The sequence below is a fragment of the Pimephales promelas genome, chromosome 19 (genome assembly GCF_988280905.1).
Source record: "Pimephales promelas chromosome 19, fPimPro1.hap1.1, whole genome shotgun sequence".
In the NCBI taxonomy this organism is placed as follows: domain Eukaryota; kingdom Metazoa; phylum Chordata; class Actinopteri; order Cypriniformes; family Leuciscidae; genus Pimephales; species Pimephales promelas.
In genome coordinates, this window is record NC_142787.1 from 22,880,301 (window position 1) to 22,905,363 (window position 25,063).

General features: G+C 40.3%; 1 protein-coding gene across 6 annotated transcripts in view; it reads right to left on the minus strand.

The window, feature by feature from the left end:
- The window catches only part of ank1b (ankyrin 1, erythrocytic b), an 83,957-nt gene that overhangs the window by 6,933 nt on the left and 51,961 nt on the right, over positions 1-25,063 (minus strand). For 5 of the 6 annotated variants that reach the window (XM_089123789.1, XM_089123788.1, XM_089123784.1 and 2 more), the window contains 20 exons: positions 20,231-20,329; positions 20,032-20,130; positions 19,649-19,741; positions 19,395-19,467; positions 18,409-18,429; positions 16,796-16,919; positions 16,612-16,675; positions 15,637-15,749; positions 15,182-15,406; positions 14,501-14,655; positions 14,106-14,317; positions 13,606-13,810; positions 13,233-13,329; positions 12,579-12,807; positions 11,807-11,935; positions 9,498-9,617; positions 7,937-8,021; positions 6,609-6,683; positions 6,377-6,508; positions 5,491-5,649 (listed from right to left, as the gene is read on the minus strand). In XM_089123789.1, the coding sequence (XP_088979915.1) occupies positions 5,491-5,649; positions 6,377-6,508; positions 6,609-6,683; positions 7,937-8,021; positions 9,498-9,617; positions 11,807-11,935; positions 12,579-12,807; positions 13,233-13,329; positions 13,606-13,810; positions 14,106-14,317; positions 14,501-14,655; positions 15,182-15,406; positions 15,637-15,749; positions 16,612-16,675; positions 16,796-16,919; positions 18,409-18,429; positions 19,395-19,467; positions 19,649-19,741; positions 20,032-20,130; positions 20,231-20,329 (2,509 nt within the window). The remainder of the gene's footprint in view (positions 1-5,490; positions 5,650-6,376; positions 6,509-6,608; positions 6,684-7,936; positions 8,022-9,497; positions 9,618-11,806; positions 11,936-12,578; positions 12,808-13,232; positions 13,330-13,605; positions 13,811-14,105; positions 14,318-14,500; positions 14,656-15,181; positions 15,407-15,636; positions 15,750-16,611; positions 16,676-16,795; positions 16,920-18,408; positions 18,430-19,394; positions 19,468-19,648; positions 19,742-20,031; positions 20,131-20,230; positions 20,330-25,063) is intronic. The other variant, XM_089123786.1, reaches the window with a different exon arrangement.

A 25,063-nucleotide genomic window follows, 5' to 3' on the forward strand; every position in this document is an offset into this window, starting at 1 on the left:
ACGCTAACACCACACAGACACAGTGGGGGTATGTGGGGTGTCCTGACCCTCTTAGAAAGGTCATGCAGAACACAGTGCTCGGAGTGCACTCAAAGTCGATGTGCAAGGAGACGTGAGTTTAACATTAGCATTATACCAAGGCCACAGAAAGGTCATTCTGCAGATCATTCTTGTTCTCTCACAACAAGCCATCCACTTTAAAAGAATATTCTGGGGTTTTCAACCTGGGGGGATATGAAAAATGACACTTTAAATAATGTCTTAGCATACTGCATCCTCAAATTATATACAGCCCTGTTTTTCCTGAATAAATTTTTCTCACTATAAAGATGAGAATAAAACTGTTGTTTCTTCACTCCAATTCATCCGTTTACCATCACCATTTTTCATTTTCCCTCTCAAACGCTGAAACAATGCGCTGTGTCCGTGATTGACCAACGCAGGTGAATATGACACTCACAATTAGGTGTATGTTGCCATAACATTCTAACTTCACATTATTTCATACTACTCCAGAGCAGGGTTTAATAACCACAGTTAAAATGCGGTGCTAACCTCAGGGTTAAAAGCAGGGTTCAGAACGCTAGAAAGCCAGGGTCTGGGTCTTTGTTCAAGCCATCAGTAGTAGACTAGATGGAGCTTGCGTTGATTGTAATAAATGGGTGGGGCTTATGCTGATGAAATGATTGGAGAAGATTGAGTTATGACATGTTAATTAGCCATAGCCGTGTGGGCAAGTGCTCTCACATCTATTGCGGTTGCACTTCGCCGAACCGAGTTCGAGTCCAGACTCAAGGTTCTTTCCTGGTCCAATTCCTCTCCCTTCCCTCCCATTATTTCCGGTCTCTTCTCCTAATATCCTATCTAAATAAAGGCAAAAAGCCGCTAAAAAAATAACTTAAAAAAGAAAATGCATGGATGAACCGTTCAGAATAACTTATATATATATATATATATATATATATATATAGGGTGAATTTTTATTTCAGGCCAACTTTAATGTATTATTTATACATTATTTATACATTACGCTATACAGCAATATAAAAAAATTAAAAATGTTATTTTAAAGCTGCAGTCCAGAGTTTTTCCTCTTTGTCGCCATCTCTGTTTGAAATTTGCAATTTGCAATCATTCGCGGACGTGAGTTGTAGTTCGACAACACAGCGTGGATGAACACAATGTTTGAGACTGTGAGGCTGTCATCACCGCTGGTGTGGATACTGGCATTCAGAATCACAGATTATTCTTTTTGGAAGTATGACCAACATAAGAATTTTCATCGGAAAATTACATTGCAGTAAATAACATTGCGCTGATTAAATCTAACATTTACTTATAAGTTATCATATCACGCAAAACCGTGAAAATTAAACTTTGTTCTCAAATTGTAAATTTTAATAACCTCAGCATTGCGTGACTACATGTAATGTCCTTCCGACATGTATCCTTGTTTTCCCATGGGTCCGGTTGCAGTCATAGACTGTAAAAGTTGTAGTTTTTTTTCTTTCTGTAGCCACTCCAAAGTCCGAACGAAGTCTTTTGCATTTTACATCGGGTGAATCTGTTGTCACTGGTGATTGTTGTTTTAACCTTTCTGGATCCGCCATCAAATTGCTAAGTTTAATTATATCAAGTGTTGTAAGAAAAGGCTATAAATCTCCACCTCCAGCATCTTCACATGCAATATAGCCTACTAGCGAGACTCCTCCTTTATTTGTGCAGATGTGACATAATGACGCAAAGACATGCTCGAATCTCCCGCTGAAATCCACCAGTACCACTGGAATTAAAAACATTATTACAAGCTTACCGTTTTAAATCAAACCAAGCCAAGCAGATAGTTTTGAACACTGGCTGGTTATGTATTTTATCAAATATGTATTTTGGATCATTTTTAACCCCCAAAAAAGCTACGGACTGCAGCTTTAAAGTTAACTGAAATGTTCCCAAAACATTTCCAAACAATGAGGGACGTTTAAAATATATCAATATGTTGAAAACCCAGAATATTCCTTTAATATACCTTCCCCCTCCCACATACTGTACACACTAATACGCTCGGTTTCAGGATTGACTCATGTCTGATCTTTCTTTCTCAAATATGTATGAAAGTTGTGTACATGACCAGCTTAATGAGTATGCAGCAATGGCTTTTCTCTTGTATGTATGGTCAGAATGTAGGATATACATTCCTGGAAGTGTTCAAATGAACATGGAATTGCAATAAATATATAACTGATTTGTATTTGCATGATGTGTGCAATAGTATGCATGATTATTACGAACACACAAGAGTATTAAAGAGACATTCTGCATCTTCAGGGTTTCTGTAGGCTTTATAAACATACATTTAAGACCTTTTTAGACCAATTAAGGAAAATCAATAGGTTCTCTAAATGTAAATGTCTAGGAAGAACACAATGAGTTGTATTAGCAGCACTTCAAAGTTTGAAAATACAATTTCCAACAGATCTCAATTACTTTTTAATTATTATTTATAACTTAAAGTTTGAATAGCTCTGCTCACATACACTAGAATATGGATAAATATTGGATAACTACCTTCTGATCACACTGGGAAAAAAAGTGATGTTCTTTTAAGTAGTTTTGTCTTGTTTTCTGGTGTAAATATTTAAAAGATTATGATACATTTACTTGAGAAGCAAAATTACTTAAGATAAAAAAATCTTGTGAACATGATTTTATGGTTAGAACAAAAACAAATATCTGTCAAAAATCAACTGACAGATACTTGTTCTTGTTCAATTTCTGAGTGTGTATTTCAATTTTTTTTTTTTAGCTTCACAATGTAAGCATATAAACAAACTATGCAGAGATAAAACATGTATGATGATGATATAACGTGATCGAAAACTGATTCCTCGTCAATTGTTTTCTTGTAGCATTAAGCTATTATTAACTGTATTCCTTTATCAAACAACTGGCATCATATGAGCAAATGTTGTAGAGCTGTATGTAGGTGAATGGATGCATGGATGGTTAATGTTCCACTATTTTAAGGAAATGATAATGAAAAGAAGAAATGAAGAAATATTGAAGAAGAGAATGAGGATGATTTATAGTGATGACTTAATGGAGACCTTCACTGTGCCCCCAGTAATGAGAAAACACACACGTGACTCAGACACACACGGTGCACACATTGAGACACAATTCATCTACGGTCACTCAAATACAAAAAAAGCAACACAACATGTGGCAAATGTGTAAAAGCTTCCTTGATCGTACAAAAGCCACATACGAAGACATACACCTAAACACACAGGTACGCGTGCAAATAAATGTAAACACACTCAAACACACGTCACATTACAGCAAAACCCACAATATAACGCACAACACAAAATTATGGCTCTGAAACATCTTGATTTCACACAAACAACATCATTCTGAGTGATCTGATTATGGCCTGACAGAGAGGTTAGATTTTTCTCACACACACACACGATTAGGACTGCATTCACATCTTTATATTTGAATAATATTGTGAATATTTTGCAAACGTTGTTTCTATTTTTTAATACTTCTATGCAACCATTTTAGCCAGATCTCTTAGATTTTAATCTTTAAAGATTAACCAGGTATAAAAAGGTTATACAAGTGAAATGTTATACGTGACCGATTCCGTTTTTAGCCACTAGGGGGCCCTAATGGCTACACAATTTCATTTTTTTGTGAATACAGTCCATGACATCAGCAACATCACAGAGCCCTGCAGTTGAAAATGGTGTCACACAATCATTGCGTGACACACAAACACGCTGGAAAAACACCAACGACAGCAATATATCAGTTAAAAACATAACATTCCCAAAAATGCTTCTGCAACATGATATGGTCACAGATCCATTTTCCAGAGCATTATGTAAACTGTTGACAACAGAACAGCAGGGCCTAAAACACTAAAACAACAACAACATCAATATATTCACCAAAGATTAGAAGAAGAGTTACTGAAATTCAGGAGTTCAAGCGCCACTCAGTAAAAATAGAAACAGGAAGAAACCCATACGTTGAAAGCATGCCATGCATACACAAGTTTGTTATAGAGCAACATAAACGAAGGCCTCGTTTTACTTGAAGGCCCAACAAATACCTTTACCCCCAGAAAAGACAAAAAGAGAGCACGTCAAGCAGCATGCGCATGCGAAAAGACACATCACAGGTCCCACACAGAATAGGAATTAGAAAACGAAACAAAACAAAAACTAGAATGACAGGAAAAGAGGAGGCCCAGAGGAGGTCATTATGAGGTCGGAGGTCGAAGAGGAGAGCAGTGAGGAGGAAGAGTAGGGCGGCTGGGCTGCAGATGACATGTTTGGAGAAAGAGAGGAGGAGGAAAAGAGAGAGAAGGAGAGGTGCAGACACAAGTATGGAGGCCTGTTTTCTTCTCTTTAAGTAATCATCATACTCCTATCTGTGCCTCACTGGCATTATTTTTAAAAACACACCCCAAAACACATTCGATTTGTTTTCTGGAGCATAACTGCTACAATATCACTCTCGCTATTTACATACACAACTGCTTCGTCCTATGCCCTATTTGCATGCTTTAAAATATAAATATATGGGCCTGGTTTCACAGACAGGGTTTAAATTAAGCCAGGATTAGGCCTTAGTTAAATTAGGACATTTACGTAGCTTTTACAAACACATCTTGAGATATAATAGCACTGACATATTGTAAGATATATCAGTGCAAGTTGCTTTCAGTTAAAACAACTCAAACATGCATTATAGTATAGGACTAGGTGTAAGTATTGCCTGTGAAACCAGGGGATGATATGTTTTCCCAATGTCATTTTTCTATATAAACCTTTATTGAAATTTGCATAGTATTTGCCAATTGCATTTCACCATAATTATACTATTATGCTATGTGTATTGCAATTGCATTGAACCTTTTTGTAAGTTTGGACGAGAAAATATGAGAAAAACATATATACAGTATATAAATATAATGGTAATGGGAACATTTTTAATAAAGGATATAAACTGTATAACATTTCATACACACACACACTCCAACTCCAATGTTCCCATTATCATAATTACTTCGACTTATATATATATTGCTATACAAATTTGTATTTGCATTTGTTATATGTACCTGTTGCACTGAAACAAATCTCATATTTGTCAAGTAATGCCATCACGTGATAATAGTTTTTCCCTACTGAGAGGTTTTAGTAATAATGAATGGAAAAGGCTGAAAATGGTGGCATTGCCATGGCATGCCCGATTAATCAGTGGGGAAAAAAAGAGATAAATAATAATAAAAAAAAAGAATCTCATTAAATCCTGTCTCGTACCCAAATTTCATGCTCTAGATTTTGGGAGACTAGAGCTAGTATGCAATTAGCGGCCAACCCATGCAGCTTCAAACATCTAAGCCTTGCTTTACATGGAGTCTAATGTCAGTTCATTGGTAAACGAAGATCAGTGCAAGCTGCAGTCTGTTCTTACCATTGATGACACTTGGTGAAAGCAGAGTGGAGTCCCGATCATCCAGCCTGCAGGCTCCTTCCTCCACCGCCTCGGGAAGACCCTGTGGAGCCTGAGCCTCCAGACACTTCACAATATCTGCCCGGTCAATGTTCTTCAACGCTCCATAAAGGTTCTCCACTAAAGATATGATGATGGTAGAAGTGTTATAGTAGCATGCAGAGACAATGAAACTGTCATAAAGAGTAAAATGAGGTTCTGTAAATGAAATAATTCTATGTTATAGTTTTGTGCTTTTAATTTCAGTTCAGTTTTAGTTCAGTTCAGTTCATAAATGTTCTGTTTCTGGCTATGACAACTTTTTATGGCAATAGGTCTTGCTTAGTTTATAATAATAATACTGATGTATCCACCATATTTTTAACACAAGAGTGGATGTGGCCATTTGTAACTTAAATGTGCAATGCTTCTGGTCTCATCTGCTTTATTTTGACTGAACAAAAACAGTCCATTACGAAACGGTGGTAAGTAGAGCAAATAGTTTGACTGTTTTATTCATCTTTGATACTCATCTGGTTACTATCCCTCTAGCTAATGAGTCAGAAGTCTCCCAAAATAACCCCCCCAAAAAAAACCTATGCCAAAATGTATTTTAAAGGTCCCCTGACATGGGGTTATTTTATTATGTGTCATGGGTTGCCCTTATAATGTTAGTATGTTTTAGATCAAAAATAGTTTTAAATAGTACATAAATAATAGTTTTAGTTTTTAAAAAGTACATAAACATGTAAATGTATTTGTAGCATAAAATAAATGTATTTCAATTACATTTTAGTATATTTATTTTTCACTAGGGAAGGTGAATAAAGTCACAAAGTGGTAAGAGTGTTTTATAACGGATCCTCACTCTTGGCTTTCTTGCCCTCTCGACTAACCCACAGGTTGAGCAGAGCCAAACTCTGGTCCAGGAGAGAGTTGGGATTCTCCACTCTCATCCGGTTAATGTCATCCACACTGAACTGTAATTCCCTCCCAAGTTCTACAACGAAAACAGAAAATGGAAGCGATTATAGAATGTGAGTTGAGGGGAAAAAGACTGAAAGGTAATGAAACGAGATACAAGAGGAAAAAGCTCTTACCGGTCCAGCTCAGTCCAAGCTGTTCTGCTATTACTGTGATCTTTAGCTCGGTTCTCTCCATGACATTTACAGTGGCTGAATCAAAGACAAAATATTCCACAGTTTTCACAGATGGTCCAATGATGAAACACTTTAATAACATACCCAGCTTACAACTTTATGTGGCTTTTCCTGAAAAACCCAGGAGACTTAATATAATAAACGCTATAGATCACAATAGACCTTATTCAGAGCAGCGCCATGACAGGCTGAGAGGGATAGACTTACCATGTTTCCAATGGCATCCGCTGTAAAAAGCTGAATAAAGCGGCTAGATTACTTACAGTTTTCCACAGCTTACATTGTCGGGAGTTTTTTGTCAACTGACATTTCTTTGAAAGATATTTTTCCAGTGTTTCATGAACAGAACAACCCGAAAACACTGTAATAACAGTACAGCCCATTGAAGAGATGCAAGTCTATCCCTCACAGCCTCGCTTTCATTCTCATTAAAAATCAAAGATGGCGCTGCCGTGAATAAGGCGTATATAACCATATCCTTGAGTTGGTTAATATATGGTCTTATCAGTCATATATAAATATATATACTGTATATATATATATATATATGAATAATGAAAATGTTCAGTAAAGATTTTGTCAATAAAGACATGAAAAACAGGAATGTAATGAAAACGGCCTCTTCTTGAAAGGCATCCATATATTATATTGAGAACTATATATGAAATCAATGTAATGACATTAAAGCCACTATACTGTATGGTAAAACATCCTGTAAAAATGAACTTAGATTAGTTATAAGCGATGACCGAAACTATAACGTTGATCGATACTTACCAAGAACTTGTCAAAATCTGCACACTACATACATTAGTTGGCTTCATCCGCTTCAAGAACAATGAAGATGTGATGTGTTTCGGACGGCAAAGCCACCTTGAACCTCCCGAACCCCCTCTATAATCACTGCTCCACCTTCTACACGTCTAAACAGGCAACTTTTAGCAGTCCTTTCCCTTTAAAGCTCATTCTCAAAGCTAGAGTTTGCCATGCTAGGAGTATTTACTCTGGAATCAAACCAGCACCATGCGTTTCATTACTGCTCATTCGCTCAGTAAATGTAAGGGCCACCCGTTTCTCTGAATTGTTTGTGTTACATGTGGCCCCTTTGAGTGCAATCCCAGCATCACCCTCATAAAAGAGGACAGTGCTCAGCATCCAATGCCCAGTCACAGCCATGCATGAGAGATTGGGCAGGTATAGAAGCAAGGATATGGGTACAGCATTCAGAAGCCCCCCTCCTCCACAGTTAAGGGGACGTTATGTCTTACCCAGGCTGGACTCGTTCAGGGCGCTGTACCTCTCCCTCAGGGCAAGAGGGGTCAACGTTCTCCGCCGCTCATCGCTACCCACCACCTAAGAGAAAAAAATTATTATGTACAGTGCTACAGCAGTTTTGTCTTTCCTACAGTATTTTTTTGGAGCATGTAGCTCTATGCACATCAAGGCAAAGTGCTCATGTATAAAAATAGCTTGAAGTTGTTGTAATACACAGGAAGAGAATCTGAAGACAATATTACATCTGAAACTGTACCAACTCCTTTTATTTCCATTTTTGAATTTTTCAAACTTTTTTATTTTCACATTTGACGAGCATTTGATGTGAGGATAGGATAAAACCAAGATGAATTGTGCAATACATTACATACACTTTAATGTCTTTAATGTGCATCATTTTTTCCCAGAAATATAGTCACAGAAACACATTGAGGACAGAGGGAATGAGGATAGGTCAAGCTCAAACCTTCATGGTGGCATGGCTCTAATTTCTCATTCAATTTGAATCCATTTAAGTAGATTTAACTGGAATGACAACTATTTATGTAGTCTGAACAATATATGTACCTTTAAAGAATATCTTGAGATATCTCTATATGTCATGTTCACAAAAAAGAACGACAATTTTTGAGTTAAAGTTAGAGTGTAGTAACTCTTATGTGCTGGAGATTAGTTACTTTGAACAAATTCATTTGAATGTCATTTGAGTTTGGAAGGTCATAAAAAATACTTTTAGACAGGATTAGTTTTCCAAACACTAATTTAACACTAAAGTATTTACAGACAGATTTTGAAATAACATTTATTTATAAATAATATATTTTTGTAGCCCTCAAACCGTATTCACTTTATAGCCCTTAATCCTGTAATTGTGGACAAATGTGGGCACAGAGGACTCTATGTGTGATAGAGTGTGATTCTATTTTTTATTTATTATAAATGTTATATCACTGTCTTTGATAAAGTTTTGTCTACCCATTTATGGTGTTTTTTTATTTTGGGGGAATTTTTGAATTTATTTACTTCAAAAAGTACCATGTTTTGCTTAAATTATGCTTATTTTTATGTTTTATTTTTTTAAATTGTTTTAACTACATTAAAATATCATTCCAATAAGTTCTTAGAGCTAAAACCTAAAGATATATTGACTTTGCTGTCACCTGGTGTCTTATTTTGGCTTATTTTAGAATGCTCTAAATTACAGTTTTTCCCATTCATTTCTATGGGTGACCATTTCTGACCCAAATACAAGATTAAGGAGTTTTTTTCACCCACTTAACATTGTAGAATTGAGTCAAAAAAAGTGTGTTCAGGAGGCAAACTTAGGAAAAGTAGCCAGGTCTTGTACCGCTCAGATCAAGGGAAATATTTTTTAAAAATAAATCAAAACTATTTTGCCCACATTTGTCCACAATACGGTTTTAGGGTTAAAATGATAAGCATTTATTGATATGTTTTACATATTATTTATTTAGGTAGTTAATTAGTTAGTTATTATTTTGAAGTACAATATTTTATTTTAATCTTGTTTTAATGTTGGAAAAGCGACAGCACCTTGACACAGGGAGGCATGGTGATGTTGAGGTTGCACAGCACGTGTTGCGTGTCCTCGTACTTGGTGGACTTGCGCAGGAAGGACAGGAACCCGGTGGCTTCCTTATTGCCGTCTCTCACCTGATGAACCAGGGGAAATGATGAGGGAGGGACAAAACAAATGGAGAGAGGAGAACAGGATGAAACAGATGGGGGAAAATGAGGCGAAGGTCAAATAAAAACAAAAGAGAGGGGGAAGATGAATAAAGGGAGAAAGAGAAGAAAGAGAGAGGTAGAGAAAGAGAGATTAAAGGTGTTAGACAGAGCAGCTGCCCGGCTGTGACTCATACAGGTTGACGGAGGTGGGGAAGGGGATGGAGGCAGTCCATAGGCAGGCGAGAGACAGAGAGATTTACCTTTACTTTTACCTGGCCGTCTGTGAGATCAGACAGAAAGTGAGTGACCGTGAGAGAGAGAGAGAGAGACAGTGAGACAGACATACAGACAGGCAGGCAGGCAGGCTAGAAGGTGAAAGAGTTAAGGGCATGCTCACGTCACTAATACAATAGTTACGAGGTGAACCACTACGCCACAGAGCCAAAAATACAACACAGAGCAGCTCGTCTGTGGCTGACCAATCACAGAAAGAGATGCAGAGTGTAAGCCACAATGACAGACACCAAAATGGAGGGAGGGAGACAAGTGAAGAGAGAAAGACAGCACTGGGAAAAATAGGAGATACTGAAGACAAGGGCTGCACGATTTGGACCAAAAATATTGACAAATATTGATTCCAGCTGCGATATGATAAAGATGTAACATCTCATATTGCTTACTTAAAGAACCAAATAGCAAAACATTACATGGAAACAGAAGCTCTCAAAGACAAGGCAAACAATGCCTTTTGGTTCAAAATCCGTCGTTTTAGCATTGTTTTATCCACGCTCTACTGCCAGTAAAAAATAAATGTTACTATTAAAGTCCTCTTAAAAAGAAAATGATCCGAAAGTGAACCAGGATTAAAAAAAAAGTACCCAGTTCTGTTTGGATTTACACTGGAAGAGGACTTGAAAGAGGAAACAAATATCTTTATATCTTTTGTACAGTTTTGTCAACTTTCCACTCACACATTAAAAAAAAAAAAAAAAGCAAAAAAACACCACTTCAACATTATTATCATTATTCTAATAATAAAAATACTCCTACTACATAATTTAATATTATAATACTAGTTATTAATATTACATACCATATTAATACAACAGAATTTATTATAAAATATATCATAATTGGAAAAAATAAAATAATAATGTCATATTTAGAATGTGATTTATTAATGTGATTTATTAATATGATCTTGAATATAAGAATAGCATATTTTTATAAAATAGTATAATAACTTGGCATAATAAATGATAAATAATAATTTGATATTAGAATATTATTTATTAATATTATCTGGAATAATAATGTCACATCAGCCAGCTGGAGTGCCCATGATCTCCTCCAGAGGGCACTCCTTCAGTCTCTTGTGCAATCTCATCATGAACTCCATTTCCCAGTATCCATTGCCTGTGTGATTACATTCAGCTGTGTGTCATTATCTGGTTAGCTTTGCCTATCCAGTAAAAGCCCAGTGTTTTCAGTTATTCATTGCAAAGTAGTATATTTATGTTACACTGCCATTCTGAGCGATATACTAGTTTTCTGCGTCTTGGTTTTTGATTCTCTGCCCGTTGCTCTGGATTACCCTGTTTGCCTGTGTTTCTTGGACCTTGTTTTATGTTTGAATTGTTATGATTCTGGACTGTCCTAATAGAACTGCATTTGGATCTCCAACCCTAGTCTCGGAGCAGTTTGTAACAATAAAAATAATAATATATTATACAATAGCCATAATCAGCATCTGTAATATTCCTGTCATAATTTTTAGCTTTAACCCAGTGTCAGCTTATTAGATTTTAATAACTTCTATAATGACAAAATGTTTGAAATTGCATTCTTGTGAAAATATAGTTAACAAGAAGCACTTTACACACACAATGGTGACTATAAAGAAAGTGCAGTGCAAGCTTTAATTGAACGCTCTGGGTTCACACTAGGCCATTTTACTTTGAATACATGTGCAGCCCTACTGAAGACATTAGGGAGTACATAAAATTGACAATGCTAACACACACTAACAAACACACACAAGATGACACTCAATGACACAAATATGTGTAGGTTGACTGAAAAAATAACATTTTTAAAACAAGGGAAGCCGACATGAACTTATCAGCCTATATTTCCTAAGACAGAAATAGATAGGGAAAGAACGATGTACAGACCTTTACAGAGACAGGTAGCCGGTTGTCTCTGAAGGCCTGGAAACTGAAGCTACGAGGCTGCTGGGTTGCTTTCCTCACGGGCACCAGATTTCCAGAACATTCTAAGTGGAGCGGCATCCCCTCCATCACCTGTGGGAGGAAAATGAAGGAGAAACACAAGGAGAGCAGTGATTCAGAATGAGTCAGACACTTAGCGTTAATGTAGCGAGTCGACGTGATAATGTACAGTACACAGCTGCATCATCATAAACTTGCATTTTAATACTTATTCCCTTTGAAAAAGCTGAAAAATTAGTTCAAATGAGATCTAAACTGCATTGTAAGAACAGAATCCTAGAAATTAAAACTTTGAGAACAATTTAAATGAGGCAAGACACATCATGCATTGCAAAATGCACATCAAACACATTCAGAAAAGACTGTATGGATTCAAGATGAGTGGCGTGCTCAATTCCTTTTAAAAAAGTTTAACCTGGGTGCTCTTCGGTCCAAGGTAGGACATCAAGGAGACAGTAGAGAAAGAAATCTCTGGTGACCGAGGCACTCCTTAATTAAAATGTCTTTATTTGTTTAATAAAGACATTTAAATTAAGGAGTGCCTCGGTCATCAGAGGTTTCTTTCTCTACTGTCTCCTTCACATTCAGAAAAGACACTGGTGTTAAAAAAACAATGCTAAAAGAAAATTGATCTTATTTATTTTTCTGATTTTTTTTTTTAGTGTACATCAGAAAAATATATATGACATATACATATGCTTTTATGTCAGCTAACCTCAATGTCCCTGCTGCGGGCCACCTCGGAGAAGTTCTCGTGCAACTCAAGGGTTTTGTCTATTTTGTCATCAGTCATGCAGTAACAGCGCAGGCGGCCCTCTCTGGCATCGTTCATCTTAGCAAATACAACAAATTTGGCCATGTATGGAACTGACATCAGCTCACGGTACAGCAGGTTGGCGAAGGTCACGGCCTCTGCCGTTCGTGGACAGTCCGCCAGCCAGAACCTGTAGCGAAACAGGGGACAGACACACGTACAATAGAGGGGGGAAATAGGCTCACAAGAGACAATCTTTACATGTAAATATGTATAAATATAATAAATGGAATGTAATGGCAGCTGCCAGGACCTTGACGGGGGAATTCACCAAGAATAAATTGCTTTCAACGTTAATTGTGCAAGGAAAATAGTGCTGAGGCTTTTGAATAAAGCACAATTTAGAATGAGCCGAATTTACAGTAAAATGAGGTATGTTAGCGATGAAAAGAATGGGAATGACTTTATATTATTTATAGTACAGTACAGTGCTATTTTAACACATTTAGTGACTGCTTAAAACAGATATAGGTGTTTAATAAATAAGACGCATCTTTTTGTATAGAAATACATTCGCTCCTAGATGCTTTATCCTTGAATGCTTTTGTGTCTCACCTTGCAGACACGTTGGTGGTGAAGTTGGCACAGTTGTGGGAATACATGAGCTTGGTAGTGCCAGTGATGTCTTCCCACTGAGCTGGAGCGGTGCCACCTGCAGAAGGTTCACATTTTTTTTATAAAATCCTTTTTTTTTTTTCAACCAACACCATCTGGAATGAACTTGCTGAGTCTATCTTTATCCCAGTGTCCCTCTCCAGGCAGGACACCAGTCTGTTTCAGCCTTTTCCAAGCAGCCTGGCAGGACAGCTACATCAAATCTGGCCGAGGCTGGAAAAGACTGGCGTTCAAGACAATCTTCCTTTCTCCCAAACACAAATATCAATTTCAGAAAATGTTTTCTTTTAAATATATCCGAACTGGACTGTACCAATAACACTGCAGAGGAGGCGGAGGCTAGTAGTGTCTCCTTCGCCGGCATCACGTGCACTCTCTCTCCAAGATGGAGGTAAAGGGATACGCAGCCCAATTGGTCGATGGAATTTGCGCCGACGAGGCTCTACTGTCACAACAGGACTGAATGTGGCCTGGTTTCCTAATTGCCGAGTCAGGAGCTCATCAGGGATTGGCTGGGCCTGGATAGAGACAAGAGCAGAAAAATAAATCAGTTATTCCTGAGATCACTTTCAGTCATTCTCCTCTGAATTTATGCACCAACCTTGAAACTATATTTTTAATTAATATATTGATAATAATAATTTTGTATTATTAATTTTATACATTTTGACAATGTGTACACCATTTTAAATAAACGTTTTCCCCTGCAATACATAATTGTCAACTTCATTATCAAAGGTAAAAAAGAAAAAAAGTTGCACTCATAATCAATATCAGCTTTACTGTCAATCTCTCTACATTTTGAAAACTCACCTGTAGGCCAAGACGGACCCTCTTAGTGACCGCCGTGTCGGGGAAAATGGCCTGGACCTGAGGCACCAGCTTACTCATCAGCTGACCTCCCTCTGGGCCAATAAGATCGCTCTCCTGTTGGACACGTGACACCACAGCAAAGTAAAGAGGGAAGTCTGTGGAGATTATGCGCCGGATTCTTTTCTTCTCCAGCTCCTCCTGATTTTCCAGATCTGATGAAGGCACCCAGAGAAAACAAGGTCATAAGGTCAGTCTTACCGAAATAATTGTAGAGGAAATGTAAAGTGATAGGTAATCTGTCTTCTAGTACCTCCTGCTACATTACTGAAAGAGAAAATAAAACTCTTTTCTCTTTGGGCGTATGGAAATTCCTCTTAGTGAAACATAAAACTTACCTTCATCCATTCCATTTAGGATAGTCTCCAGAACATCATCGCCATAGCGATTCCGATGCTCTTTCCATACGGAGCCATTCTCACTTCGCAGAACCACTAGTTCCCGATCACCTCGGCTCAAGGAAGCAAAATGAGGGATCTCCACTATCACTGGCCTGAAGTGAATGATGGGAAAGTACAAAAGCTTTAGTTGAAAATATCTTTATTTGACAACATGAATGATTAATTCACTTTCTCAATTCTGTCTTTCTCAGGCTACATCTACATGAATCCAGATACTTTTGAAAATGGGGTTTTAGTTTAAAAAACCTGCACACAAAAGTTGTTCGTCCACACTGAAACATCAGAAAATAATTAAATCATCTTAATGCATAAGTACAGACAAAATAAAGACAAAATTAAGTTATTCTACAAGCTACTATAAAACTAGATGTTTTATTAGGAAAATATTCCACCACTTACTGGTGCATCCAGGTCATACTCAAAATCTCTATTCCATGCATGGTCTAAATTGCAATTGCCCTCAAGTTTTGCCTTATAGACTTATAGAAAAAGATGCATTTTTAAATATATCCGGATTAATGTAGGCGTAGCCTCAGTCCTACTAAAAGAATCATTCATGGTATCACAACTAGAATAGCAAGCAATTGCCATCCTTATTGCACAAGCACACACACTTACCCTAGAAACTGCATACTGGAAGGCCCTAGAGAGATAATACGAGATGCGAGTCCCTCTCCCTCCACTAGAGGAGGTGGGGTGGTGAGTTTCTGTGGTTTGACCAGACGACACGTGATGCGTGTGGGTGCAGCGCAGGTGCGTGGCGGGATGATCACACGCAGACCATTATGCCTGCTGCCCCGCATGGACCCGCCTCTCGCATCCACCATGAAACTGACCAGAAACCTGTCAAACAACCAGTCGGTGAGCAAATCAGGCACAATGAATTTTCAAAACAACCGGAAGCCCAGTTTAAATCTATAAGCCTACTCCTAGACACAAGATGACAGTGAAGACAGGTATAAAAATAAGCATTTATGACCAACAGATAAATACGGAGATAAAAGCGGTGAGAAGTGTCCGTAACGTCTGTTTACTGGATTTGTTTAGGATGAATGTGAATCATGTGCACTGACCCAGTGTGGATGGGGCTGGCCACTGGGCTAACGTTGTCTGAGGTCTCTGTGGCTGGACTACTTGGGATTAGAGAGTCCTCGTCATACTCCTTTGGCAAAGGGACAGGTGTGTGCTGCAGACACACAGGAGTAGCACAGACCACACAAACGCAAAAGACACACACAAACAGAGGTACAATGACAGCTTTATGAGCGGAAAAGAGAGAAAAGGTCAACGCTGCTCGGATAACCAGGTCATAGCAGCTGGTCAAACTGTTTAGAAATAGAGTTCATTAACTCAAGCTTCTTCCAGCTTAGCCAAGCTGGTTTACCAGTCCTAACCAGCTTTAAAAAAAAAAAAAAAGGTTTACCAGGTTAGACAAGTGCTTCTCAACCAGAAAACTTTGAGGTGGGCCTTAAAATTGCTTAAATGCGTCATGACATGAGAAATCAAATTTGCCTTGATTTTTTGACATATAAGACTGAGGTCTTTGTAGCATTAAACATCCTGTAAGTTTCGTAGCTTAAAATAAAACATTATTCTCATTATGAACAAAGCATTTATTCAACCAACCTCCAAAAATGGATCATTTGGATATTGTGGGATTTGTTATATCACATGGCCTCCAGAGCAAGACATTAATGAATAGTTATATATCATCGCACCATAGGCTCGCCCACTTGAATTCACTCGCTTAAGAGCTGACATTGGCATACACTGTATGTGAGTGTGTGTTGCATTGAGTCAAAAGCACACAGAACCCATTATAATCATTTTTAAACATTTTTACTATTTAAATGTTCGTTCTAATTAACAGAAACAAGAAGTGCCAATAGATTGTTGTGGACTATAGGGGCCCTTGGAGTCAAATAGGTTGAGAACTGCTGGCTTAGACTAACAAATACAAATCTTTGACCATTTAGATAACACAAGTTCTGGATTTTTCAGCAAGGAACATTTCTTATTTCAACACATAAAGCAGAAAAGTACAATACCTGGTCCAACATGACAGTTTCAGGTGACACACATGGAATTCTGGGAATTGCGGGTGAGTAAGGTCTAGAGAGAATGAAGGAAATAGTTGTAATCTGACTACTTTATTTCAAAGTAAAAAAATGTATTCTGTTCTAGCATCTTAGCCAAATGACACAATCTTTGCATTGTGCTCTTGTGACCTACGTTGTGCCCATCCCGCTCTCAAAATCCCTCAGGGTTTTCTTGGGGGACAGAAAATCATCATCCTGGTCTTTTAGGTCATCCAGCTTCAAATAGCGAGCCCCATCCATCCCGAGAAGTTCATCACCTACATACAGCACAAAATATGTCACAGACGATGATGTAGGAGGTTTGCAGGAAAAAAAGTCTGATTAAGAGAAAGGAAGGAGAGCTCAGAAGTCATTTCAGCATTCACAATCCATCATTCCCGGTCGAGCACAAACAAGAACCTTCACTCATTCACCAAGTCCAAGCAATGAAGTCATACACACAGAGAGCCAATGGAAAACGAAGAAATCAAGAAATTCGGTAAGATTTCATGGTATTGGTTACTGAGGTGGACATGCCCGGTAGTGCAGAGAAGATCACACTTAATCTGCATGGGAGAGGTTATTTGATGTTATTGTAGTAGGGGCTTTATCACAGGTGTTCAGAGACGCGTAAAACATACACTGTGTCATTTTGGAGCCCTCTGCTGAGTCAAATAATCATCATCAATTAGTAAAATTATTCACTCCCAGTGTGACTCCCTTAGTGTTTGGATAAAGAGAACCTCATCTATGGGTGTCCCTTCAACTACAGGCTCTACGGGTCCCAGCGGTTGATTTTTATCGAAAACAAAACAAAATTTTAGTTTCCCAATACTTTTTATATACATGTATGTGAAAATCCTGTATGTATATGTATCTATCTATATATCTATATCTATATCTATCTATCTATCTATATATCTATATATCTATATATATATATACAGTATATGAAGAGTTCAGATGCAAAAGCCTCTAAGTGCCATTTGAAATTTTCTTCTAGAATGATCATTTTTATCAAGCTTGTATATTTAAGTTCAGTGATTTCACTTAAATGGCAATGATAATTACCTATTAATTGTTATTTAAGTGAAATTACTGAACTTAAATATACAAGTTTGATAAAAATCCTCATTAAAGAAGAAAATTTCAAATGGCATTTAGAGGCTTTTGCATCTGAACTCTTCATATACACAAACACAAAATATAAAAATGTTAATAACAAATGAATAAAATAATAATACAATCTTAATATGAGACTGGTGTCTCAAAATATCAGTACAAAAAACAACGGATACACAAATAAACATGTTAAATGATATAAATTAATCTATAATATAATATAATATAATATAATATAATATAATATAATATAATTGTGATGGAAACTGACTGAATTGAACTGAATTCTCCTGTGATGCCAGTCTATTCTCTTTTGGAAATTGTTGTGAAAAGTATGTTTTCAGCCAAAAATACCCATAGTTGAAGAAACACCCTGGCACAAACAGTGTATAAGTAATTTCAGATGCAGTCCTGTTAATGATGGATCCACAAACACGTTACTGTCAGTAAAGGAAAAGAAACATCATGACCACACGATAATGAAGGGCCAACACCGTAGTAAGACAAAGCGAAATGTTAAAAATAGAGAGCAGTTAAAGAGACTTGAGGGTCAGAGACAAGATGAGAGTGCTTGAAATGGAGGCACACGTTTCATGAACCACTGAGTACCGGACAACCAAGCCAGAAAGTGGGAGACACTCCTACCTAATGTTAGCTGAGCAACTCCTACAGCAGGAAGGAAGAAGGAACATTTCAGGCTGGCGATGCTACCGTAGTAGATTTACAGTAGGTTTAGAATATCATGAAATACTTGCTTTTGCTTTTTCATTCCATTAAAGTCCTAAATAAATGGAAATTTATCAATCATCTATCAGAAGAAACAAACACATATAATGATAAGAGCCAATGAAGCTTAAGGGGATAGATCAATAAAAAAAAAGGAAGTTCTGTCATCTTTTAATCATTCTTTCCAAACTTTATTTGTTCTATATCCTTAAAACACACAAGGAAATGTTCAGCAGAATGTCCAAGCTGTTCTTTTCCTAACATTGAAATTGGATAGAGACCAATCGACATATGGCTGTCAAGTAAGTTACAAACCTTATACAGAGCCTAAATGCACAGTAAACATCAGTTAATAACGAATAAGGATCTTTATCAGTTTTGCTTATGGATAAAAATAAGTTTGAAATACTTCCCAAACATCCCAAAGTCCACACTGATGAGAGCGCAGTTTAAACAAATATGTAAATATGTGTTTTTTTAATGGTTTTAGTTCATGATAATAACCTGGTCAACATTCCCTTTCTTTTTATGGAAAAGAGCAGCTTGGATCCTGCTAAATAACTGCTTAATAAGTCAATAAGCCTCAAAAGACATGGGGTGTGTAAATGATGACATTTAATTTAATTTACACAACTGATCCTTCATGTGTAAATTACATGGTGCAGTCAAGTAAGTTATCTTTGAGTGTGATATCATCTCTAATCTCTAGTTCACTTCAGACTGTAACTTTTGGGATATGACCCACCAACCCATCTGCCAACTGGCTCATGTTTTTAATTGAGAGTCTAGCACCAACCTCATGGTACTGAGACCTTGTCACAGCATCTGAGAATCAGCGTTTAAATGTGGTATTTACTGCAGTATGATCCTTCAGGCTAAATCCAATATGTGCCACACGTACGCACCTTCATCTTCCGACACATCCAGTATTTCATCCACCGTCTCTGGGAAACTCATGCGATGCTTCTCAGTGGTGATCTGAGGGATAGAGAGGGAATATATGAACAAGTCAAGATGGCAAATGTAGTACAATTCACAGAAGACGACCAGACTTACAAGAGATGAAAGATGACGTAATAAAAGACACAAATCAAGCTTTGAAGATTAAAATCTCATACTGAGATAAGATAAAGTTCATGAGGACACAAACGACTCTCACCACAGATACAGATTCCTCAGTCACCAGTTTGAGCACATCAATGACAGAGATGTAGCCTAGCCTCTTAGCGATACCCAGGGGTGACGTCCCATTCTGCCAACGATAACACAGTCAGGTCACCAAATCTCACATCTATATATGATAATATTGTATCCCTCTGATGTGGTGCGAAAGGAATATAGTATATATACAGCATAAAAAATATAAGTAATGCAATGTAAACAATCATTATAGAAAATATTACATAAACAATATATAATATAATATAGTACTAAATATACTTTTTTAGGGCCACTGTATGCTAGCCATGCTGCTCTATTCAGCAGTAAATTTCTTGAGAAGAATTGTCATATTTCCAATATGGGGGTAGGGGGTCAGCTCACAGTGGTGATCTCATTAGGTAGTGCTCCATGTTTCAACAGCAGGGTGACGATGTCTGTATGACCCTGCTGGGCTGCTTGATGTAAAGGAGTGTATCCCAACTGGAAAAGAAAGATGGAGGAGAATGAGAGTACAAAGTGAAAACAGTGAAAAGAGTACAAAAAGAGGCCTGTGTACAGTATATCCAGATGTAGCACTTACCCTGGTCTTGCTGTTAACGTGTGCTTGCAGCTGGAGTAAGAACTTCACCATCTTTATATTCCCATAGTGGCACGCCACATGTAAAGGTGTGTAGCCCATCTGAGAGAGAGATAGAGATTAAAAAGGGTGAGAAAGAAAAGAAAAAGCAAGTGAACAGCTAAATGGGAAGGTTCTAGTGCACATAGATGATCAATGCCAGGTAACATTACAATACTTCAAGCCCTTATATTTAGAGCCAGAATGATTTAATGGGGTAAAGAATGGATTAGGAAAAGGTTTAAGTCACTCACTGTGAATTTCAGCACACATCACAATATTTAGTTAGTGTGTTTGCTAAACAAGCATTATTATTACTATTGCTGATACGGTTAGGGGTTTCATTTTTTCAGACAAACCACATATAGTAACGCTACATATACAAATGACACCTAAAGCTTAGCAGAAGTATCAGAATATCAAAAAGACTTGAGGTTGGGCTTATCTGACCCGCTCTGGTAACAAAACTCTCTGAGCATCTTAGCAACTGGATAGCAACATTAAAAAAAAAACCTCAGAACTGCAAAACAACAGTAAAAACACCTTAGTATTTGAATACACCTTGTGGTGCAACCTGGACACATCGTCAGTAATGCTCCCGGGGTCATAGGGTGTTTCGGGTCTTACATCAGACACCCTCACCCGGGCGACCCAGCCGGGGGTGATCAAGCCCCGACTTGTGTCCAGGTAGCGCTCTATGCCACGCGTCCCCCCTCCTTAACCAGAGCCATCGTGCTGCCTTTTCAGCGGCTTCCAGAATGTTCTTGATGGCTCTTTGCCTGTGCAGTCCACAAATCCCTAAGAGTCCCAGGACCCGGTGTAGAGACTGGCCAGCGAAGCCCCTACAGCCCACTTCAACCGGCTCACAGCGGGCTTTCCACCCATTCCTCCGACACTCCGCTACCAGATCAGCGTACTTGGCCCTCTTTCTTTCCTGGGCTTCCTCCATTCTCTCTTCCCAGGGGACCGTTAGTTCAAGTAACACCACCTGCTTGCTTGCTGCGGACATCAAGACCATATCCGGTCGTAGTGTTGTGACTGCAATTGTGTCTGGGAACCTCAATTGCGTCCCCAGGTCCACCAGGAGGTGCCAGTCTCTTGCTGTTGCCAGCACGCCCCCTTGGGTCTTTCTAGGGGGCTGCGGCTTCTCTCCTGCTCGAACAAAGGCAATTGCAGACTTGGTTGGATGGTGCTGCTTGCTGATGTTAATGCCAATGCAGATGGCGTCTGCTACTGCCCTCAGGATCTGGTCATGGCGCCAACGGTAACGCCCATCTCCCAAGGCTTTCGGGCAGCAGCTGAGGATATGCTCTAATGATCCCCTTTTCTGGCAGAGTTGGCAAGCAGGTGAGTCCACCAGGCCCCAGGTGAACAGATTGGCAGGGCTAGGAAGGACATCATACACTGACTGGACCAAGAACTTGAAATGGTGTGGTTCCGCCTTCCAAAGTTCTGCCCAAGTGATCTTACGGCCAGCTGTTTGCTCCCACTTTGTCCAGGCCCCCTGCTTAAACATGCCCACCACTCTGCTGAAGCGAGCTTCCTCCACCTCGGCTCGTACCTCCTCCTGGATAAGCTTCCGCTTCTCCTTTCCTCTGGCTTTGCTGTAGCATGGCTTGGGATTACTACCAAACCCGGCCCGCCCAGTTGCCACCGTACCCACCAGGGTGCTATGCCGCAGCCTTGCCTCCGCCCGTTCCACTGCATCCTGGGCGCGCCACTTCCTTCCTGTTCTGACCTCTACCCCTGCTGAAGAGACCTTGGTGTCAACTGAGTCTCGGTAGAGCAGGACTTCTCTGGCTCGGGTGACCTTGAACTCCTCTGCCAGACTACTCAAGGGAAGCTGTAGCTTGGTGTTATGGCCAAAGAATGCAATGCTGCTTAGGCTCCGTGGCAGGCCCAACCACCTGCGCAGAAATCGGCTGACCTTCCGCTCAAAGCCCTCCACGGTGGTAATTGGGACTTCATATATCAGCAGTGGCCAGAGGAGACGAGGGAGGATGCCATGTTGGTAGATCCAGGCCTTAAACCTACCAGGAAGCCCTGACTTGTCCACTACCAAGAGCCATGTGTCGAAGTCATCGCTGGTTCCCTTCCGTGCAGCGGTGTCCTTTAGGTTGTGGGTGAAGAGCTTGCCCAGGCTCTTCACTGGCTTTTCTGACACTGATGGAATTCTGGTGTCCCCCAACATGAAGCGGAACTGATCAGCAACTTTTCCTTTCCTCAAAACCAAGGACCTGGATTTCGCGGGCTTGAAGCTCATCCTTGCCCAAGTGATGAGCTGTTCGAGGCCTCGCAGAAGCCACCTGCATCCGGGCACAGTGGTTGTGGTGACCGTGAGATCGTCCATAAATGCTCTAATCGGGGGTTGTCGGGTGCCAGTTCTGGACAGTGGACCTCTACATTCCACTTCTGCAGACTTCACGAGCATATTCATGGCCAGTGCGAACAGAGACACAGAGATTGTGCAGCCTGTAATGATGCCCTTCTCCAGACGCTGCCACTCCGATATTAAAGTCCCAGAGGACACCCTAAGACTGAAGTTGTTGTAGTAGTCCAGGATGAGATTTTGAATCTTCTCTGGGACGTGGTATCTGCTCAGGGCCAATTCCACCAATCTATGTGGTATCGAACCGTAAGCATTGGCAAGGTCCAGCCACAGCACTGCCAAGTCCCCTTTGCCTTCTCGTGCCTCCCTGATCAGCTGAGTCACCACCCCTGTGTGTTCAATACACCCTGGGACCCCTGGGATTCCTCCTTTCTGCACCGAGGTGTCTATGTAGGTGTTCTTAAGGAGAAATCCCATCAGACGATTGGAAACAATCTTGAAGAAGGTTTTGCATTCAACACTGAGGAGGGAGATTGTCCTAAACTGCTCGATGTTACTTGCATTCTCCTCTTTGGGAATCCACACGCCTTCTGCATATCTCCACTGCTGAGGTACTTTCCCTCTTCTCCAGATGGTTCTTAGAATCTTCCAAAGACGTTCCAGAAGCCTGGGGCAATGTTTGAAGACCTTGTATGGAACTCCACTTGGGCCCGGTGCTGACGATGTTCTGGCCGCTTTGATAACCTCTTTGACTTCTTTTAGGGTGGGTTCGTTGATGTTAAAGGGGGTGCTCGGCTCAGGTGGGCATATAAGGGCTCCACAGTGACCAAGGTCGTGCTCCCTCATGCCATCGCTGTAGGTGTTGCGGATATAACGGTTGATATCCTCCTCCGGACATGAGAGTCGACCACTGCGTTTCTCTCCCAGTAGCTTCCTTGTAAAACCAAATGGATCTGCAATGAAGGCACTGCGCCTACGGGCCCTCTCCTTGCCCCTCTTCCTGTGCCACTCAGCCCGCCGAAGGGTGATTAGCCTTTTCCTTACCACACCCCTAAGTTCTGCCAGGGCTACCTTCTCCTCCTCGCTTGCCTTTCGGTACTGTCTCCTGAGTGTCCTTAGCTCTTGTCTGTGTTGGGAAATCTTGACCTCTCGTCGGTTCGGAATTGGTGCCGCAGTAGACGTCTTGGTGGCGCGTTGTTCCTTGGCGCCAAACCTTTCTGAAGCGATGCTGATTATGAACGTGCTCATGGTTTGGAGCCTCTGGTCCACACCACCCTTGGCTGTTACTTCAAGGGCTGCATTAACATCCTCATCAAACTGTCGCCACACTGACTCTTTGTTGGCAGCAGGCCACAAAAACCGGCGCCGCTCTGATGGTCTGCTTTGGGGTGTGGCTTGTGGTGCTTGGAGGCTCTGGGCACTGTGGTATGTGTCCGGGCCTGGTTCCTCCTCCGTCTCACCAGGTGCTGTACTAGGTACTGGCACTGTGCGTTGCGTCACAAGCTTCATTAGGCAGCCCATCTTGGTCTGGTGTATTTTTAGACCAGTTGCGTTTTTGCAGACCTTGCCACATTTGCAGACTGCACTCATAGTCGATTGTCCATTTGCATTCGTCGTTGCCAGAAAAACAGTCCGTTTGGGGCGCTCATTCTCCCCCCCTCTCGGGCGCCCCTGGGGGTATTTCTCCTTAGGGTTTTCCGTAGCGTGATTTGGGTGCTCCCTCTCGGGAGCTGCAGTTTGGGGTGCTAACCTGCCCTGCCCCTGTTGCCGTCTCTCCGCGCTGTCCGCTGTCTCTCCAGCTGTCACCACACTTTCAAGGTCGTCATCCAGCCTTTTCCTGGAAGTCAATGGCGGTGCCATGCTAGCTTAGTATTTGAATACACCTTGTGGTGCAACCTGGACACATCGTCAGTAATGCTCCCGGGGTCATAGGGTGTTTCGGGTCTTACATCAGACACCCTCACCCGGGCGACCCAGCCGGGGGTGATCAAGCCCCGACTTGTGTCCAGGTAGCGCTCTATGCCACGCGTCCCCCCTCCTTAACCAGAGCCATCGTGCTGCCTTTTCAGCGGCTTCCAGAATGTTCTTGATGGCTCTTTGCCTGTGCAGTCCACAAATCCCTAAGAGTCCCAGGACCCGGTGTAGAGACTGGCCAGCGAAGCCCCTACAGCCCACTTCAACCGGCTCACAGCGGGCTTTCCACCCATTCCTCCGACACTCCGCTACCAGATCAGCGTACTTGGCCCTCTTTCTTTCCTGGGCTTCCTCCATTCTCTCTTCCCAGGGGACCGTTAGTTCAAGTAACACCACCTGCTTGCTTGCTGCGGACATCAAGACCATATCCGGTCGTAGTGTTGTGACTGCAATTGTGTCTGGGAACCTCAATTGCGTCCCCAGGTCCACCAGGAGGTGCCAGTCTCTTGCTGTTGCCAGCACGCCCCCTTGGGTCTTTCTAGGGGGCTGCGGCT